The sequence below is a fragment of the Lissotriton vulgaris genome, chromosome 12, assembly GCF_964263255.1.
Source record: "Lissotriton vulgaris chromosome 12, aLisVul1.2, whole genome shotgun sequence".
Taxonomy (NCBI): Eukaryota; Metazoa; Chordata; class Amphibia; order Caudata; family Salamandridae; genus Lissotriton; species Lissotriton vulgaris.
In genome coordinates this window covers 490,962,942-490,980,368 of record NC_141700.1, presented here as the reverse complement: position 1 = coordinate 490,980,368, position 17,427 = coordinate 490,962,942, and the positions used below count along the sequence as shown (strand labels likewise).

Below are 17,427 nucleotides of genomic sequence, written 5' to 3'. Positions count from 1 at the left end.
TAGAAAAAGGCCTAAATGCCCCCCGCTCCAGGTAATGACATGGATGGACGCTACATTTGTGTGTGTGGGTGAGTCAGGAGATGGCCAGAGCTGGCCAACCAAAAGAATCAATTGTTGATGTCCACTGGGAGGGAACCAAGCTCCGAAAGGCGAGACAGACGTACAATATCAACCAACCAGAAAAAAAGAATTTTAAAAAGCAGTCCAACTCTCCAACCAAAAGCGATGGGTACGTCTAAAGTCCCCAAAAACCCATAGACAGAATGCGCTGCCCAGGCTCGATCTAAAAATGGAACAGGATACCGCTGATCAACGAAAACAAAAAAAAATGGGAGTGATTACGAAACCAACCGATGGAAAGTAATGGGCAGGCTTAAAGCCTTTTTCAATTTTTTTTATTTTATAGATAACAAAAACATTTTGTAAGTGACACCATATGCTCTGTCTCAGCTGAAACCTAATCAAGGAAGACAAAGATACCAGCAACTACAAAACGTTGATAAAAGCCACTTACTTTATGAGAGGGCATGGCAGTTATGTTCCATAAAGTGAGATCTAATTAACATCTCAGGATAATTAAGCCACAGTCAACAACAAACTAGAAACAAAACCACCGCATGTTAAGATCCTGTTTGGTAAACCTTTGCACAGCGGTTATTAATTTTATTTAGGGAACTGAAAAATTCCATTCACAAGATGTAGGTGAGTATCAAGGAGGCCCACTGGTGATGAGCAACACTGTTTATCTGTATATGGCTTCAGAAATACTACCACCTCTACTACACCCCAGAGCAAAGTGGCATTACCTCTTCCCCACTGTTTTCCAACATGGTAAACTAGTGCTCAGGAAAACTAATGCCAAACACAACTCTTTCTCATGCATTTAAAAACAATCTTCTTGAACATATCCCCGAAAGATGAAACCAAATTTACCTTCATGGTGACTACACCAGTTCCAGTCCACAGACTCTGTTCCATTATCAAATTGTATAATTTGTGGCAGGATTACAAATGAATGTACACCTGATATAACACATAAGGTAGTGTGAGCTATGCAGCCACACCCAAATGCATCCTCGTCAGGTCCCTTTTGGTAATAAGGAGTCTACTAATGTTTGGGTGACATGGGAGGCTAATGGGGACAGCAGAAAGAGCTAGCAGTAACAGTCCTCATAGCAGTAACAGTCCTCATAACAGTAACTGGGTCTCACATGCTAGCTCTTTCTCCCTCTTATAGGAGGCAGGTAAATTCCACAGCCCAGATTAAAGAAAGGGCAGAGGATTAAGAGGCATCAGACAACCTAATTGTAATCTGTTTTTTCCTTTACCCTTTAGCACAGGACACTTCTTTGGAGTTAGCCCTCTATGAAAGGCGTCAATCAACCAATCATGTTTCTCAGAACCTCCTGCTCGCATGTGCATTGTTGCTTTATCAGGAAGCATATACAATGTAACAGCTGCGAAATGCATACAGAGTAGGCCATGTAGCTGCCAAACATACATCTCTGATAGGTTGTGCATGAATAATGAAACTGAAGACACCTTAATCTCTGATGAAGTGCAAGGGCTGGCCTCAGATAAGAACAGCAGTCGCTAATCCATCAAGCAGCGCTGGCCGTGGATAACTTGGACAGCATCACTGCCCTCAACCTTTACAGTTTGTCACAAACATTTGGTCTATGGACCTGAAGAGCCCTTTGTCGGTCTATTTAAAAGCATAAAGTTTGCCCAACAGCAGAGTTTTGTCAGCCTATAGACCATATATGAGCAGAAAAAGTATGAATAAAAGAGTTACAGGGAATTTAGTCATAACATGGTAACAGAGGTAGAGTGAGTCGTCAGCGGTACCTTGGTGTGGAAAACAGTCTAGGGATCAAGAGGAGCACAGGGCTTGTATAGAAGGGAGCCCAATGTCTCAGGAAGTCATAGGCTTGATGGGCCTTTGCATTTACCAGACAGAGCCCAGTCAGAACTGCAACTCATCATGGTAGATCTAATGTGACAAACGGATACCAGGTAGCAGTCTAGTACAGGCTCACATTTTACACACAAATGCTCAAGGTCCCAAACGCCGTACACTAAAACGCTGTGATTTGGCCCCAAAAACTAACATACAAATGCTCCCGCTGTAGCCTCGTGAGCTGCATACAGAATCAAAGTACTTGGTTGCTGAACTTTGAGAAAAATACTCTAGGTATAGCCCTCACACCTGCCCACAAATACATCAAGATTTTACCCAAGTTTTCTACACAAACTCTCCAATACCTCACACCAGAGAAGCACACAATTACTCCAAGCTGCACAAATATGCTCCAGGTGTAACCCTTAGAGATGCACACAATTTCTTCAGCGCCTGGCTCCCCCAGCTGTACGCATATTTCAGGTGTTCCCTAAAGCCGCATGCCCCAAACTGACAGATAACCAATATGGTGCTATACTACTTTATTGCCACACACAATTTTACGCAAAATTAGATCAGCGTAACCAGTATTCCCAGCTACGATATCGCCATCGTAAGCCACCTCCAACTGAGCCTCCTATTTAGGACTATTGTGCACCATGTTAATATTTCACAAACTGCACTCCGTATAAATGCGGGTCCCTCAACCCAACCTAAAGAAATATCAGCAACACTTAATAGATTATGCTCACAAAAATGAGAATGGGGATTTGTGTTTTTTACGGATAGTGCGTCCATAAGTAGTTTTCTCTCATGATGGTACATTCGCTCCAAGATGAGAGATGCACCTTTAAAACAATGGCAATGCACCTTTTAAAGAATGGCTACTAGAAACTACGCCCTCCAAACGTCACTTTGCACACATACCTGTGTTAGTGCAAAATATGGGCCAGCCTGCTTGACGTAGACATCGGTCTCAACAATTAGAATTAGTCTCACCAGAAAACAAGCCTGCAAGTGGTGTGCCCGAGCAGCCCACCTCTCTTTCCTTCTTTCATTTAGTTGCTTCCCTGTGAAAGGGATCCAACAAAGAAGAAGCCCACGAGTGGTGCGCACGCTTGTGCCACAGCGAGACATGTGGTTGCAATTATCACGTCGTGTCTGGGCACGATAATTGAAACCACATGACAGCGGTGCTCGTAACAGACACCAATAGGCCATGGGCGGAGCAATGCGCCCGCCTTTGGCCAATTGCATGCTGTCTTCTATAAAAAGACGCACGCAAAGGCCAATAGCGTGGGGCAGAAGCACACACACGAGCGTGTGCGATTCCTAGGTCCGTTTCTAAACCCCCTACAAGAGGTCTCTCGCTGAGCAAGCAATGCTACGCACTGCAACGCAGGCGCGAGACCTAAAAAAGAGAGAAGGGAAAAGAGGACTAACAAGATGATGATTCTGGATCCAACCACTAGATGGCAGAATAATGCACAGCACTGAATCCAGAAATTTCTTCAAGCTGCAAAACTATTCCTACGGGTAAGTAACCTTTTTGTTTAGAATGGTCCACATATGGGTGCATGGTAAACCATAACCCCTTACATGTTCATGACGGCCCCCGGGCCGTCATGAGTCATGTGGGCATGTGATCATGACGGCCGGGGGCCACCCGAATCCCGTCCACTATGTAAATGATCCGCAGCGAATGCAAGGAGTTATGAAGACCAGTCCTAAAACATATCTGGGATACACAAAATAAAAGAAGCACCTTTCATTACAATGAGTGTGCACGTGTAGGCTTATTTTCTGCTGAGTGAAGCAACAATTCTTCACTCAGCAGAAATGAAGCCTTTCTGCTTACATACTTAAATGATTTGATATGTATTTTTGCTGTGTTGCATTTCTTTTTACTATAAACGTACTTGCAAGTCTTCCACATTTGGGATGTTTATCCTTGGTATTATTATATAGAGCTCTGGGGTTAGGTCTGTGCCTTATAAATGCCCCCAACAAAATAAACAAGCATTTGCAATGCAATAGGTCTCGTATTACTGAAAGTTTGACCTATTGCCGTTGCAAATAATAATGCAACACCAAAAGCTCAAACTTTCAGTAATGTGAGGCCTATTGCATTGCAAATAGTTGCTTTTTCAGGGATGAGGAGACTAAGTGATTTGCCCAGAATCAAAGGATGCTTGAGCCTCCTGCCAGACCCGAACCTGGTTATGTTAAATAAGAAGACTAGGAAACAAATGGCTTATGATTCCACTTATAAGCGTATTTGTAATATTCTGTGATTGGAAACATGTCCCACATTTTAAATGAATTAAATGTAAACAACTTATATATTAAACCTCAAATAAACATGTTTATCGATTGTTTGAATTAAATAACGTTATAAGCTGTAACTGATCAATAAAATGCCAAACGTACAAAAAATTGGTATGTTTTGAGATTTCTAGCCACACCTCTGACTCCGCCCACATATCCAAACCTCTGTTTATTCCCGGCCCCTGATTCTCCACCCACAGTTCCCCTACTGTTTTTTTCCCCACTTCGACCACTGCACCAGCCTGGAACTCAGAAGATTACCCATCACCATGCTGGGTGTCGCCTACATTGGTCAGTGAGAAATCGTTGCCCCCTGGTCTGGCGGTTCAGTCATTCTATTATACTAGTCTTTTCTTATACTATTTTTGCGGAGTTTGTGCCTTTCATGGGAGAAGCATTGGGACAGGATCCAAGAACTTTGTGTATCCATTCTTGAGCAGGTCAGCCACATTCATTGTCTTCAGTTTATGGTTGTCTAAGGTGGTAAGGGCACAAGTCTCCCATGAGTGAAAAATAAAACATGGGTACCATGGAGAAGGAAGACATCACACCTCACAGCTATCATCCTTTCAAAGCAGCAAATCCAAAATAACAAAAGGAGAGGACCGGCCAGAAATATCTAATCATGTAACTGTCTATTGGGGTTAACACCGGAAAGAACAAAAGGTTAGGACATAGCTAAAGGCTTTCTGCGCACATTTAAAAAGACTGTCTGAAGATTCAAAACCTTCAAAATGGCTTTAGGAATGCTGGCAATGCACAGTGGTAGTCTGGCAGGCTACTGCAGTTTGTACAGCATATTTTCAGTTCAAACCCAAGATAGATTCCACTGAGCTACGCATCATAATCCACATGCTCAAGGTTAATCTTACCATATGTTTCAATTCTATATAATCACATCATATCTATGCAGCTAGAATGTAGTGAAGGACCAAGTGACACAAAACTTGATAGACCTATTGCACCGGTGAGGTCAGTATCTCACTTTCCCTTCTGAAGGCAACAGGTATAACAAGGATATTGCGCTGCATAGCTAAATACTTATGAGGTCCTAAAGGCGAGACCTATTGGCTATGCCAATGGTTGTTCATCTACTCACTCATCTAATCTCCCTCCATCCACCCCCGTCTGTCCTCTATCCACAGCCCACCCCATTAGCCAACCACAAGTGCACATGCTGATGTACCTCCTCCTATTCGCTGCACACCAGGTATGTCACCAGAGGCGAGATTTTTAAAACACTGAGGGTAGGAAATGTGAGCCGCCCTGGCATTCCAGCACTCGATGATTAAACTGCAAGCTCACCTCTGCCGCAGCCTTCGGAGCTCTGAAGATGCCAGCCATCTTTAGCAAGGGCCAGAGAAAACTGGACATTCGGGCAGTCATGAATGCCTTCCTCTGCCCCTGAGCGGCCACGAGGACGTTACTTTACCTTTCAGCCAGAGCGGGCTGTGACGTAATGGCGCTGAGCCGTGTCAGTCCGAGTTCTGATGTAACTCCCGAGCCTGTCGCACTGTTTATCACCTAAACCTGCTTCATGTATTGTGAAATGTTCACATCTCGGTCTGACAACAGATACCACTCAACTTGCCCTCGTTTGGAGCCACCCAACATTAAACTCATCTCCACCAATACGCCCGAAGGGATCCAGCCACCTGTTAACCCATGCTCCTCAATAAACCGGTTACAACCATTCAATTCAGCGGGCTCGCCCTCTGAAAACATCAGACCTTATCCTTTATAGAGACCCAACTCCTTCAAAAGTAGTGGAAAAAAAGATGGGGTGGCCATCTAACTCAGGGTCATTACGGACTTGAACTTGTATCCTACAAATTATTATTTTCAGGTGTATTAGTCTAATTAGGACAGTCCACTTAAAAGAAGGCCACAATATCCAGAATGCATTAGTTGGCCATATGTAATTCCAGAACTGGAAAGTGTCCACAATGACCTGGAAAGAGATGGTTACCCAAAAAACAATGCAGTGTACTGCGGAGAACAGTAAAACAAATCAAAATATTAGTGCCAATAGTTTGACATTTTCCAAATAAAATAGCGAAACAGGTACGGATTGACTTAACTTGGAGTTCAATTTGTTGCACCAATATACTATTATGCAACTTGTCGGTTTAATTGCATGACATTTTGGAACAAGTATGTGAAATGACGTAGTGACATTCAATGGATCATCAGCATTACACCCCAAAAAAATTGTTCGCGTTATTCATTTGTGATCGTTATATTACCTGAGGTTACCCAGCCTTCCAAAAGTTTAATCAAGTCAGGTACGGAAGTCTTCCCTTACATTCTTCTGAATTCGATATTGAGCATCGAGGTCAGTGATATTAACACTTTACCTGCGCCTATACATAACTCATTCTGTTGGGATACAGAAATCATTCTGTTGTGTGCACTTTATGAATGTGCATTATTAATCTTCACTAGTAAGGACACCAGGAGGATGAAAGGCTGAGCCGATCCGCCGGAACTGTAAGCTATGGAAACTCGCCGATGTAGGGGAGTCACTTTAGGAAGTGATTTCTGTTTTCCATTATTAGAGCGAGAGCGCGCTGTCTGTGAGGAATCCTTCATTCAAGCTCCCCAATGTTCCGGGTTTCCCCTCGCGGGGTTCACGCTGCTTGCTTCACTCGCATCGTTTCGTGGATACGTTTAGACAAATGATCATGAAATCACACTCTCAGCAGTGAAGTGACAGACGGTGGGTCACCAACTCTCTGATTCTCATTTTTTTCAGTGTCTGAGTTTGGAGGGGTGGCGGGGAGGGCATGGGAACAGGTCAAGCGGGCATCGAAGGAGGGACAAGCAATGGCGGATGAGACCCCTGCAGCCGAAACCAGCGGGGCTGCTTCTGGATCCAAAGGAACTGCAGATTGTACGACGCATCCACCGGGAATCAGAGCTTCCGTTATACTAAACAAGTGGCGTGCACGTCACGCCTGTGTGGACACAATCATAGCTCCTCCCACGGCCTATTGGTGTTGATTACGCGCTTGGTGCGCGTAATAAACACCAATAGGCCATGGGAGGAGCTATGCGCGTCCTAGGGCCAATGGCGTGCAGTCTTTTACAATAAGATGCACTCAAATGCCAATGGGGGAGCAGAAAAAGAAATGCACACGCATGAGCGTGTGCGATTCCTAGGTCACTGCTGAAACCCCTTTTTTTCGATTACTAAATGCCTCGCGCCGCGTGCACTGCTGCGCAGTGCAACGCTAGGCGCGAGACCTAAAAAATGTGCACACTTTCAATACACACTGTTCTACTGTTTGAGTTAGAAGGCACAAAATCATTATTTGTTGGTGAATAACGTTTTCAGCAGGACCTGAGACTGTATAGTTTTCTTTCTTGAGAAGCCATTGTCTTTTGCACAGTGTTTGCAGTGACTTCGGCATCAATATGTGCTGAAGTCTCGAAACAGCAAATTAATACAATATTATCAACATAACGCGCTTTGTGTTTTTTGCTTCGGAATAGACATGGGTGCAGTAGGTCGTGAGTGAGCAGAATTGGCGAGCAGGATGTGCACAGATTTATTTGTGGAAGTTCCAGGTATTTTTTGCATCAATTAGTGCTAAGATTGAAGGAATTTGGTTGGTAACTTCATGAGCAACATTATCTTTTATGTTAACACGGAATGTGCTCTATGTGATATACCACGCTTCACTCAATGTATTGTGGGTAGCATTTTAAATAGACATTTCTAACAGTCTTGTGTGTCTTTTGTTTTATCTCTCCAGGGTGTTTGTCTGTGAGACCTGGAGTTATAGTAAGGGTAAAAGAAGAACAACACTCTGTTCCAGTGCTCCAATATGCAATGGGAATAGAGAGCATTATGCAGGACAATGACTCTGCTTGCAGAAACCCCAAAGGTTCGAACGAGGAAAATGAGATACAGCAGAAGCAGCCTGTTAAATGTCACCAGGTTTCAATAACGAGGGGGAAGATGAAAAGGAAACCGAGTTCATCTGCCCAAAACTGCCAGGAACACAAGAAAAGAGGGAGAAGGAAAAGAGAGGAGCAGCCGCCTGTTCGAGAACACCAGGACCCAAGGATGGTTAAAGAACAGGAAAAGGGGTCTTTTGGAACCTTGGAGTGGCCAGTGCAGGCTGAGAGAATTAAAAAAGAGGAGACTTCAGTCGAAGGGCAACTGGGTTCAAAGGGCAGAGGAACAATTACAGAAGAGGGAGAGCAACAGGGCTCAGAGAAGCAGATGGGCATCAAATTGGAGGAGGAGACACCTGTCAGAGATTGTCAAGAGGAAAGGAAGAATATAAACGCTGGGGAGACATCTTTTGGAAGTTACCATGGTGCAGCAGAGTCCGAAAGAATAAAGGAAGAGACAGCTACCGAAGTTCACCAGGACTCCAGGGTTGACGAGGTGCAAGCAGGTGCAGCAGAGACCAGAGACATTGAAAACTATTGCGCAGGTCAGTAAAAAATAATTAAAAGTACCATGGACATTGTAGATATTGTCCAGATTTGCCTAGAATTCTGTTTTAACCTCTAACCCTTCTAAGGCCAGGCATCGTGTGGTTCTGAATAGCCCTTTTCCCTTTGCCTTGTACTATCTTTGCCTCTTAAAACCCTTTGAGAATGTGTGAGCTTTGCTCTGAATACTTCATCACATGCTACACATGGTGGAATAACTAGCCCCTCCGTTAATTTGAAAAATGTATCCATGAAAGTATTTGCCCAGCTCCTTTGTACATATGCATTAACTTTGATGGGTGGGTGAACCTGAAAAGCAAAGCACACACAGTCGCCCAGTCTTTACCCACATGCCATTCTAAGCTGGAGAGAAACTAAATAAACTGGATATAGGTTAAGTACCAATAGAACATCCAGGAGCTGCCCCCCTACACCTCCCAGCGCCTTGAGACCCTTTCGGATGAGTGGCCGCGCTCTACAAACCCCTGATTGATTGATTAATTGATGGAAACAGACTTGAAAGTACTTAACAACAAGATGATTTCTTTGTGTTGGATAAATGAAAATAGTGTCGGCCCTCGGCATAGTATAGGTACAAGTTATATGTTAATGATGAAATTGATGCAGACGCCGCTGTAAAACGAATAGTGTGTGTCTCCAATATCCAGAACGTGATACTGGAGTACATAGCTTCTGGACTCCTTTTGCAGCTCAGAGCAGGATTTAGAGTAGGGCTCACCATTGGCCTTGTGCCGTGTGAGGCAAAGACAACGCGTCTATGGTTTCATGCTCAAAGTGGAAGTTTTTATTCGCTCTATGTTTCTGGCATCAGTAGCTCCATAGTCAGAGACTCTTTACAGGCCATACGGAGCACTAAATACAGGAGATGGAAGGCAAGGTACAAAGGCACGAGGAACGTCAAACGTGGGATAGTTCTTCCTTCACATGCCAATATTTGGAACATTAGATTAGGCAGATAAAACCTTATATCTATGCCTGTCCTAGATGGTTGTCCCATCAGTGTTTGTCTTCTGAAAATCCCAAACCAAGAAAACCTCCACCCCTTTTCCTGTAATATATATTTTTTCTTTCTTAATCATATATTGTGGAAAGCTGGCTTTTTATGTAGTGTCCGAAAAGGAGGTACACTATGTAGAAAGTCCAAACGACTCTTATTGGCTTACAGGGCTTAAATTATTAATCCCAAATGCTCTCCCTTGTGGTACAGTGGGCAAGCTGTTTAGGCTTACCAGACGATAGTGTTAATCATTTGTTGAGAACACAGTCAGTAAATGAGACACATTCAAGATAAAACTCACGCCCAATTTAGAAAAATAACAGGTATTTTTATATATATATTTTTTAACACCAAGAACTTTGCAATTGGGCAAGTACTTTTTGAGTTATCAATTTTTCACAAGTAAGTAAATATGTCACATAAATGCGTTTTTGCGTGGTAATGCTTTCCTATTGAGAAAGAAACATACTGCATACCGGTATGTACAATCAAATTTCGGTGGGTGGGGGGACCCTTTTTGACTTAAGTGCCGCAGCGTCCAGAGGGGCTTCCTGCCAGGATAACACGGCTGATTTCACCGGGGGCTGTGTGATGACTTTTGCTGCTCGGAAAGGACACCGGGGGCTGGCTGAGTGACGCCCCCATTCAACAGACAGACTCCCTGTCCCAGGAGTCCTTGGCTGCCCACACCTGCACACAAGATTGTGCTCCGCCCACCGCCCAGATGCCACAAAAACACCTCCCCGCGTCCAGAGGTGCTTCCTGCCAGGATAACACGGCTGATTTCACCGGGGGCTGTGTGGTGACTTTTGCTGCTCAGAAAGGACACCGGGGGCTAGCCGAGTGACGCCCGCATTCAACAGACGGACTCCCTGTCCCAGGAGTCCTTGGCTGCCCACACCTGCACACGAGATTGTGCTCCGCCCATCACCCAGACGCTATTTAACCAACGAACTATTCTGCTGCGCGGGAGAAGCCCGGGAAAAGAGCGGGCCGTCTGACGCCGTCCGGGGCCGGGAGAGGCTGGGCTGGGCCACATCTCTCGGTCATAGGTTCTAAATGACTCAAGGACCTCTGTGGTGGTAAATACTTAATACTTACCATTTTTAATGATGATAGCAAGATTTTATTGAAGATTTAATTTCTTTTTAAAGTTTCTTATCGTATTTCAGTGCCTGAACCCTTCGTTGTTGCCGATATTATTGCATTGTTCCACTGCTGAAGACCATGGGGAAGAATACTCTTGTATAGCCTCCCCCTGCCACGAAGCATAGAGTGGCCCCAAACACCCCTCTCCTGACAGCGATTGATAGAATGTTGCAGAAAACCATAGGAGTAGTGGTGTCTGCCATTGAAAGTACAGAAAGGCGCCTTTCTCTTCCAGCTGGTACACTCCCTCCTTTGCCCACCGTAAATGCATCAATGCTGAAAATAAACTCCCAGGACTCGATACTAGCGCCATCCTTTGTTGGCTTACCGGGTGTCCAACCTATTTTTCTAACCCATGAAATTGTACCTATCTTGCATAATTTGCCACCCGAGCCCATGCCTTCCCCAACTAGGTTATCTTTGACACCCACAATTTTTTTAAAGAATGTTCCCTCTCAGACTCTACTTCTGATTGAGGATCTTCCAGAGAGGGTGGCCTGTGATTCGCCTTTAAGTCCGATCTCTATCTCGCTGTTAAGTGTAAATAGCGTCAGCCCCCACGTAATAACTAGTGGGCAGAAGGCACGGCGTAAACAAAAGCATATAAATAAGGAAGGGTAATCCGCAAAAAATGCCAAAGGGAATCTGTAGGAAGGTGGCTACCTGACGACTATGGTTACCCCAGATTTTTTGCCTTGTGTTTAGCTGGTTTTCGACTTAGTTGGCCTGGTTCCCTGCTAATCAGGGCCCCAGGCTATCTGCTCTCTCTGTAAAATGGATTCCATGTACCCTAGGTGCATAACTAGATTGGCTTGGGTCACCTTATCAGCCCCTGTACAGAGCACTATAGGTGCCCAGGGCATAGGTGCATCCAAGACCTACCAGGGGCTGCAGCATATCTTTTGCCACCCCTGGTTGGCTATCTAAAATTGACACAACTGGCTGATCACTCAGCTGGGGCAAGGTGGTGTATTCACCCCTTGCTTAGATATAGTATACCTATATCTAAACCTATATCTGGACACATATAAACCTGTGAGCCACTCCTATGGAAGGCCTTAACAGTCCTGGAGGCAGAGTGCGTGGTTTAATGTGAGATGGAGCTCTGGCATGAGCTGAGCCTGTCTGCAGCTGTCGGGAACAACTCCCTAACCTGTTCCGGGATAATGCCATACCATATACTATTAAGTGCATTATAATCCTCGCGGTTATATAGCAACTTTGGTTTGGCTTTATCAAAACATGTTGTGTAAGGTGTCATACGATTTGGAATACTATCCCCTCGACAGTTCTGTCGACGGGGATAGCATTCCACCCCTCTAGAGGGAGAAGGCATGTTACTTTGCTGAAACGTTGTTGATTTTTAAAAGAGCCTCAGATCCAAAAAATGGAGGCTTCTGCCACAGACACAAGTCTGACCTCCTGCTGCTGACCTAAACTCAGCAGAGGAGGCCTGGACAAAGGCTTTCCTGTCGCAGGGAGGTGTTACACCACCCGAGACAGGAGATAGTGGATTGTAGCAGGGAGGTTTGAAAGAAACCAGACACTGCCTGGGGCGCACAAGGCTGCCCCTTGCATAATCCGGCCAAACCGGTTCTGGGGCACACCAGCCCCTGTCCCAGCGCGGCCTGGATCAAAGGAAAGAGGTGTATCCACCCCCTTCCTGGGTCCCACCCATAGGAGGGGACCTAGCAGGTAATCCAGCCCCCTAGATTGGTATAAGAATGAGAGCAGTGCCAACGCACTCAGATTATCCTCATGAAACATTTGAAACGAAACTCTGGACCCTTCGACATCCTACTCAACGTAGAAGACTGAAGAATCTCCCTTGTGGTCAAGGAGTGACCACCCTGTGCAAACAGGCACCATCCAGCACCTCGACGTCTGCTTTGTTGCAGTTCCCGCCGGAACTCGAGCGACAGAGATCGACGAGATCAAGCTTGCCTGCCTTCTTACAGCCCGATCCACAGCCCCTGCAGAGCTGAGACCCGTGGAGGCGACCGGAAGCGTGGGGCACGCCATCTTGAAAAGACCACGAGACGCTGACTGTGCAGCCCACGAGTGACCCTCGAAGCTGTACACCGGGGTTTGAGAAGCCCCAACCCTGAGCCACTCTTGCACCGAAGCTCACCCCTCTACACTCGACGAGTGCTGCGTGGGGCCCTTCTGCTTTCTTTGGCTCGACGCGTTGGCCCGGTCACTTGCCAGCTGGCTTGTGGCCCCTGTGCCGACGAAAACCTAAAACCGACTTGCGATTCTGGTTGCTCCAGACTTGCACCAGCTCCTCTGAAAAGGAGCCCCCGCTCTGACCCTTCTGGTCCGAGTGAAAAGCAATCTTCCAGTCCTGCGTGGATTGCTCCTGCCAAGTGTTGTTGACTCCGATCTTGAAGCCGACAGCGCAGACGGTGAGTGCCTGCGTGGGACAGCTCGTGACCCGCTCCTGGACGTCGCAGATGCCCCAGAGCCCACGTGGCAGTGGAGAGAAGCTCCTCGACAACCACCTGATTGCGTCCGACATTGCCTGGTTCCGTCCTGGTTCCACCCTGGTCACTGCTGAGTGACCCAGACTCTGTCCCCTCTGCTTTCAGGTACTCTTCTACTCTGATCCACCCTTGGATCACACCGGACACTTCTCCTTCACATCGCCTGCAGCATCTTCAGCTTCAAGCACCAAGAACCTGCGTGACGAAACCCGACGCCACTTCGACCCTATGCACCCGCTTCCTGTGGGTGAGGTAACATTGCAATGCCGGTGTTCCCACACTGGTACACACCTCTAGGGTCTGTGTCTAAAGTTTTGTCCATCTAGGTTCAGCGGAAGTATCCTTAAACTCTATTTGTGCAACTTTTACGCACCATTGACTTTACATTGGTGCATGCGTGTACTTTCAGCACTGCACCCGAATCCCGCAGGCTTTTCCCGACTTCGGCATTGCTTGTCCCGACTGCTCCCAGCGATTCCCTAGGCCCTAGGCCTAACCACTGTTCGATTGGTATCTCTTATACCACTTTCTTAATATATGGTTTGAGTGGCCACCCGCCCTCATCCATAATTGTGCATCTTTGTATGTTATACTGTGCTTTTTTTTTTTCAAAACCATTTTTATTACGAGTTCGAGCAAATCTTGGTACAGCCCTCCACAATCAGGAGGAGACTGTCAACGACAAATATGGAAAGATACAGCATTGACACAGCATTGAACCCAGTACTTTTAGAATGATATACCCCCAACTACCCCAACCCACCCAATCCCAAGAACACCGTCCAACCCCCCCCTTAGCTACCCACCCCTTATCCCACCCTAACCCAGTGCACGTGATCACAGTTCAGCAACATGAGATGGAAAACAAAGGTGGTGCTGGCCAGCAGCCTAGGGTACGGGATCCACATCTGGAGGCAGTGCATCATCAATGTCCATGGGGGGGTCAAGGGTCAGGCCCCTGTAGTCCGCCCACCGTTTCCAGATTTTGTAATGTTTGCGGGGACACCCCCGGGCTTCAAAAACAGGCTGTTCCAGACCCATGAGGAAGTCCAGGCCCGCCTTCCAGGCACCGAGCGGGGGGGGCACGTTCGCTCTTCCAGGCCTGTGCCAGATCCCTCTTCGCCACCACCAGCCCCAGCAACAACAGATGACGCTTGTAAATGTTGCCCCCAACGTTCTCAAGAACATGAAGAAGGCCCAGTCTAGGGGTACGAGGCAGGTCCCACCCCAACACCTCCGACAGGCAGTCCCAAACCCCTGCCCAAAATCTAGTCAGTCTCTCACAGGACCACACAGTATGGAAAAGCGTCCCCCTTTCAGCACCGCACCTCAGACACTCCGGAGCCGCTATAAGACCCGCCCGCCACAGGCGGTCCCTAGTGTAATAAGCCCGGTGAAGGTATTTGAATTGGATAAAGCGGAGGCGGATAGCAATAGCAGCACCACGGGGAGATTCAAGGGCCTCACGCCAGTCATCCTCATCCAGGGGACCAACATCATTCTCCCAGGAGGCCTTCAACGTCGAAAGGGAAGGGGAGCAGTGTGTGACCAGGGAGCGGTATATCTGAGAGACCTTCTTGTCGCCCAGGTCCCCCATAAAAAGTTTTGCCTCGATGGGGCTAAAGTCAGGGAGTTGCTCCAGGCCCACCAGGCTAGGGGTAAGAGCGTGGCGAAATTGGAGGTATCGGAAGAACTGAGACCTGGGCATGCTAAATTCAGAACTAAGGTCCTGAAAGGACTTAAGCGTAGTGCCAGAGAGGACATGGCCGAGGGATGAGATACCGATCGCGTCCCAGCCACCGAACCCGGACAGGCCATTACGCCACAGTGGAGTCTCGGCCGTCAGTCTACCCCACCAACCCATACGGTGCAGAGCCCGCCGCCAGACCGCGAAGACCACCTGGGTAACCTGCGGAAGCAGTCGCCTCCTCCTGGCCGAGTACAGCAGGGTGTGGAGGGAGGCGCAACCCATTAGAGAATGCTCCAGAGCATAGGCCGGATCACTACGGTCCCCATACCACCACTCGTTAAGCACAAGGAGATGGGAGGCCTGATAGTAAGACAAAATATCCGCGGTCGCCAAGCCACCGCAGTATGTAGAGAGAAAGCATGTGCGTAGTGCCACCCTGGATGCACCCCCAGCCCACAGAAATCGGCCCAGCACAGAGTCAACACTCCGGAACCACTGCGGGTCAATCTTGAATGGATGATTCTGTAGTTGGTAGAGGAGACGAGGCAGGGCCACCATCTTAAAGATGGCCGACCGGCCGTATATGTTAAGAGGCATACGCGTCCATGTCTTGATGTCCATCTGGACCCGATCCCACACCGGCTGGACGTTCCGATCCCACGCCACCGCGGGCGAGGCAGAGAGGAAAACACCTAGGTACTTCACACCGTCCACAGCCACCTGAAGGGATGCAGCCCAAGGACAGTTCACCGCGTCACCCCCCAACACCCATAGGGTCGACTTGCGCGGGTTAAGGAAGAGCCCCGACGCCCGACCAAACTCTTGCATCAATTCCAGGACACGAGGGCCCGTGCGCTGCAGGTCAGTCATGAAGAACAGCACATCATCGGCATATAGAGCTATGTGGTCCGAATGATCCGCTCCCCACACGAAACCTCGATAAAGCTCATCACGGCGCACCCGGGCGGCCAGCGGCTCCATGGCCAGCGCGAAAAGGTAAGGGGAGAGTGGACACCCCTGACGAGTGCCCCTGGTCACCGGAAACCGAGCGGAAGTGGCCCCTGAGATACGCACCGAGGCAGTGACATCTGTATAAAGCAACTTGACATAGGAGACGAAGACCGGGCCTAGGTTCAGCAGCGGTAGAAGAGCAAAGAGAAAGGTCCAGCTAACCGAATCAAAGGCACTGTCGATATCAGCCAACAGGAGCGCCGCCTGATCCTCCAAAGACCTAACGCGTCAATCGCAGCCTGCGCCCGCCGAATGTTGTGCCTTATTGCCCGGCGCGGCATAAAGCCCGCCTGATCTGGGTGAACGAGGGCCGTAATGTGTGGAAGCAGGCGGTTCGCGAGCGCCTTGGCCAGGAGCTTGGCTTCAAAGTTAATGAGGGATATGGGGCGATAAGATTCATGTCGATCAGGGGGCCTACCCGGCTTCTGGAATACCACAATTTCGGCATGGCGCCAATCCGGTGGGAGGCGGCCGTGCTCCCGCGCCTGTTCCAGGGCCCGCATGTAATGCGGCCCGAGCTGCAGATAGAATTTCTTATAGAATTCACTGGGGAATCCGCTCGGCCCCGGTGCTTTGCCCACATTCAGTTGACCCAACGCGTCGCCCAGCTCCTCAGCCGTTAGGGGAAGATCCAGGGCATCGCGTACTTCATCGGACACAGTAAGCGGGGGGACTGTCGCGAGGTAGCCCGCGATGTCGTCGGGGGAGAGAGTCTCCCGGGCGGCATACTGGAGCCCATAATAGCGCGCAAAGCTCGTTGCAAGAGTTGCGGGGTCCATAATCGCCACCCCGGCATCGTCAACAAGTCCCGGTAGGGTGAGAGGCTGCAAAGTCTGTTGGCAAAGCCTGTGGAGCATAGAGCAAGACTTGTCGCCCCACTGGTACACTCTACTACGTGTGGCCAACCACGCCTGGCGAGCCTCATCCAATAAGACCGAGGAGTAAGACTGTTGTGCCTGTAGGAGCAGCCGCAGCGAGATATCATCGGCCACTTCCCTGTGACGAGCCTCTAGTTCCTCTACCCGCTCCGCAGCAGTAACAATACTTTCTTGCCGGGTTCGGCGAGCCGAGGCACACCAAGCGATATCCAACCCCCTCAGGGTGGGCTTCATGGCCTCCCAGACAGTCACTGCGTCCACCTCCCCGGTAAGGTTGTCCTGCCAATAGTGGGCAATCGCGCCACGGAGGTGCTGGGAGTAATCAGGGCGCTGCAGGTGCCACGTGGACATCCGCCATCTGAACGGTTGGCGTGCTCTGCGCAAGTCAATTTGGACCGCCACTGGGGAGTGATCGGAAAGCCCGCAAGGCCGAATCGCCGCCCCCCTCACCCTATCAAGGAAGGCCCCCGGTACAAACACACAATCAAGACGCGAGAGGGAGCCATGAACAGCCGAAACAT

At 48.2% G+C, this 17,427-nt stretch overlaps 1 protein-coding gene across 1 annotated transcript in view; it reads left to right on the top strand.

Moving 5' to 3' along the window:
* Positions 1-17,427, top strand: part of LOC147676826 (uncharacterized) — a 185,758-nt gene that overhangs the window by 29,149 nt on the left and 139,182 nt on the right. Inside the window, exon 2 of the mRNA XM_086945239.1 lies at positions 7,987-8,676. Coding sequence (XP_086801365.1) covers positions 7,987-8,676 — 690 coding nt within the window. The remainder of the gene's footprint in view (positions 1-7,986; positions 8,677-17,427) is intronic.